The following is a 3,749-nucleotide window of genomic DNA, read 5'->3' as shown; positions in this document are numbered from 1 at the left end:
CTCCAGTCTGGGCGACAGAGCGAGACTCCAACTCAAAAAAAAAAAAAAAGAATCAATCCTGGAACTTTTGCTGAAATCATCCTCCCCATGCCACACACAGGCACTGCTAAGCTGAAGCAATGTAAATTCTGAGCTACCAGTAGCCATATTTGTCACCTTGAAGACAGAAGTGGATAAAATGTGCCAACATAGAGGAACCAAGAAATGAAGAGAGACAGATTTTTCATGGCTTTATTTGAGCATCTGGATCTATCCATGCCTGAAACCAGATACTCTTGACTTTCAAGTTAAGTGAGTCAATAAATGCTACCCTCTTTGTTTCATTCAAATTTATTTAGGCCAGTTTGAATTGGGTTTCTGTCACTTGCCACTGAAAGACTGCTGACCAATATAGTGACCCAACTAGACAGTAAGCTTGCTGAGATCAGGTATTGTATTTTATAGACCTAAGATCTTTGAGGACAGGGATGATGTCTTATATATCTTAGTTTTGCAGTGCCAAGTGAAGAGATGACCACAGAGCAAGTGAGGAATAAAGAAAGAAATCAAAATCTTTTGTTTTCATTCTCCCAGTCGCCCCAGACTCTGCACTTAGAAGACCCTAACATACTTGAATAAAATTTCACAGGTAAAAGAATCATATGATAGGCATGTTCATTCTTATCTGACACAAACAAAGCCCTTCGCTTCTCTGCAGTTCTGCTGAGGATGACTGATTTCTCACTATCTGAATGGAATGATCTTGATGAAAGAGTTGTTCTAGGAGCCCCACAGGACTAAGAGACATACTTTAAGTCATCTGACCCCAGTCCCACATTATACAAATTAGAAGATTGAGGTTCAAACAAAAAGACTTACTTAGCACTGCATGGTGAGTCACAGGCAGAGTGAGCCAAGAACCCCCGTCCTGTGACTCGTAGTTCAGTGCTCTGGCCTCTGTCCTGGTGTCACTTTATTAAGCAAAGTGAATCAGTCACTCACCCAGAGAACTCAAACATCTCTGAACACCTATAATCCCAGCACTTTGGGAGGCAGAGGTGAGAGGATTGCCTGAGCCCAGGGGCTCAAGACCAGTCTGGGTAACTTAGTGAGACCTCGTCTCTACAGTGAATCAAAAAATTAGTTGGATGTGGTGGTGCATGCCTGTAGTTCCAGCTACTTGGAAGGCTGAGGCAGAAGGATCACCTGAGCCCAGCAGGTTGAGGCTGCGGTGGCCATGAGAGAGCCACTGCACTCCAGCCTAGGTGACAGAGTGAGACTCCAACTCAAACAAACAAACACTGAACAAAATGGAATAAACTTCTCAACTTAGCCAATGGCCCCATCAGCCCTCAAAGGTAGAGCAGTAACACAGGGGAAAATGCCCTGGACCAGAAATCAAGAAAACTAGGCCTTAGACCTAGTTTCCTCCCTCACTGGCTGTGTGACTTTGAGTAGTAAGCCCTTCTCTTCTCTCTGCTCAGTATCCTCTCTTTAAAACAGAGGGAGGGGAAGGTGAAATTTAAAGGAGCTAATCTCTAAGATCCCTGAAATTCTATGATTACATGGGGGTTGTTGGATAATTCATCAAATCCTCAAGATTAAACCCACATGGATTACAGAGAATTTGAAGGCCAAGAGGTCAGCAATCCATCTGCAGACTCTAAATTGATGTTGATGGATTGGGGGCTCCAGCTGATCTTTGGATCAGTTGCCTTTCGTAGAAAAGTAGAATAAAAATACATAATATCTCCTCTCTGGGTACCACAAAAAATATGGAACAATATCCCCTACATCCAATCATTCTCCTTTCTTACCCTTTTAAAGATCCTGAAGATTCACATCTAAGTTGAGTAGGGTGAGATGGATTTGAAACAAGCCCATTAGAATGTCCACATCCAAATATACTACTGCCTTCTTCAAGGTAGTTCTTTCAGGACTTTGAGAAATTCTTCCAATGAGGAAGTAATTCTTCCTTGCACTTGTAAAAGTCCTCTTGGGGAAGCAAACAAGCCTCACAACTTTGTTCTCACACCTTGGCTATCATCCCAAGTGCAAATTCTCTGTTTGATCACCCGTTACATTCTCTACACATGACCCTGAGTGACTTTCAGCTATTTCCAAAAATTAAGTTTCTTCTTTAAAAGATGAACACTTCCCCTCAATGAAGATATTCAAGAAATTATACCCCATACTCCAAAAACCAATTCCCTGTGATGTTTTGAGCAGTGGAATCATCAGCTATAACACCTCCTCTGGGGGGGGGGGTTCTCTTTTGGAATGGTGGACACTTGTTGAATGCCCTGAGGCACTTGTTTTTAAAAACCATCTCTGCTGCATGATTATCACAATTTCCCTTTGCTTTTTCATCCTTGGAAGGCTCCAAACTTTCTCCTAGCCTTCACCAGCCCTCCTTCCCCATCCCTCTCATCCCCTGGACCCACTTTCCTCAGCCCAACTCTCCCCTCTGCCAGCAATTAGGCAAAAACCCAGGTTGCTGAGTCTTCAAAATCTGATTGAAAGGTGGGTGCAAGTGGGGGACTCTAATGGATTCAGGAAAACTGTCTCAGCGTTTCTCATTCCCAAAGGCCCTTCTCCAGTTCTCAGAGCAAGATGACTACTTTGGCCAAACATTTCAGAGGGTCCCAGGGACTCAGTCCCTTGGGGCAGGGTACCAAAACCTTCCTGTGTGGGCGGGAAGTGGGGGAGGGCCCGGAGACCCACCCTCCAGAGACCCACTGTTACCAGGTGCTGTCAATCATCCACATCTCAAACACAGGATAGACACTATAGACAGCCTCTGTCCCCTTCTCTTATCATAGCATTTTACAGTTTACAAGATGCTTTTCATTTGCCTTCTTGGAATTCTCTCTACTGTTTTACAGATGAGGAAACCGGGTCTCAGAAAAGTAAAGTGAAACACTGAAGTTGACAATGTCAGACAGTTAAAGGTCTTGCTATCTCCATCAAATGCTCTTTTAACATAACAAAAATCGATCATACCTACAATAACCCCTCATTTTGATAAACATTTCCCCTAAGACAGCCAACAGAGACCCTTGGAGACACTAACATAGTGCTAACCCATCAGCTAATGCAGTCTGCCCATACCCAAGCACAGAGACCCAAGTACCCCATTCTAAGCTCTGTCCCCTGTCCTAAGGTGTCTCTCTCCATTGAATCCCCTCCCGAAAGACTTGCTGAAGGCCAGCCAAGGCGGTGAGCGTCTTAACACAGAGGAGCAGAATCTGTCTCCGACTCTTCCAAGGAGGGGACCCGGCAGGAAGGAGTCCCGGTCCCCAGTGCTTGTCCTAGGGGTTCCACACACGCACACCACTGCCCTACCTGCCAAGAGCTGCATCCAGGCGCAGATCTTGTAGACCGTGGCCGTGTTGCAGAAGAAGAAAAGCGCAAAGCAGGTGATGCAGCCGAGGATCAGCACCATGGAGAGCAGCACGAAGAAGGCGGCCGCCTTGAAGGCGCTGGACGGGATGGTGCTGAAGTCGGTGAAGGAGCCCCGGCAGGTGAGCTCGCGGCCCGCCAGCCCGCTGCCCACGCAGTAGTGGAAGAGGCCGAAGTAGCCAGGCTTGGGGGTGCTCACGCTGTCGCCCACCCAGTAGGGCTGGATGAAGACCACCACGTTGATGATGGCGAAGCAGATGGTGAAGATGGCCCACAGCACGCCGATGGCCCGCGAGTTCCGCATGTAGTGCTCGTGGTAGAGCTTGGAGGCCTCCTGCGAGGGCAGCATGGTGCCCGGGGGCGGGGCC

The 3,749-nt window shown here is 46.8% G+C and overlaps 1 protein-coding gene across 1 annotated transcript in view; it reads right to left on the bottom strand.

The window, feature by feature from the left end:
- LHFPL4 (LHFPL tetraspan subfamily member 4) overlaps positions 1–3,743 on the bottom strand; it is a 45,330-nt gene extending 41,587 nt beyond the window's left edge. The window contains exon 1 of the mRNA XM_008069643.1: positions 3,325–3,743. Coding sequence (XP_008067834.1) covers positions 3,325–3,730 — 406 coding nt within the window. The 5' untranslated portion in view covers positions 3,731–3,743. The remainder of the gene's footprint in view (positions 1–3,324) is intronic.
- Positions 3,744–3,749: the final 6 nt, after the last annotated feature.

Source organism: Carlito syrichta, unplaced genomic scaffold, assembly GCF_000164805.1.
Source record: "Carlito syrichta isolate Samal-C Ts95f unplaced genomic scaffold, Tarsius_syrichta-2.0.1 Scaffold312152, whole genome shotgun sequence".
In the NCBI taxonomy this organism is placed as follows: Eukaryota; Metazoa; Chordata; class Mammalia; order Primates; family Tarsiidae; genus Carlito; species Carlito syrichta.
The sequence above is the reverse complement of the archived record's forward strand: the minus strand, read 5'-3'. Positions and strand labels throughout refer to the sequence as shown.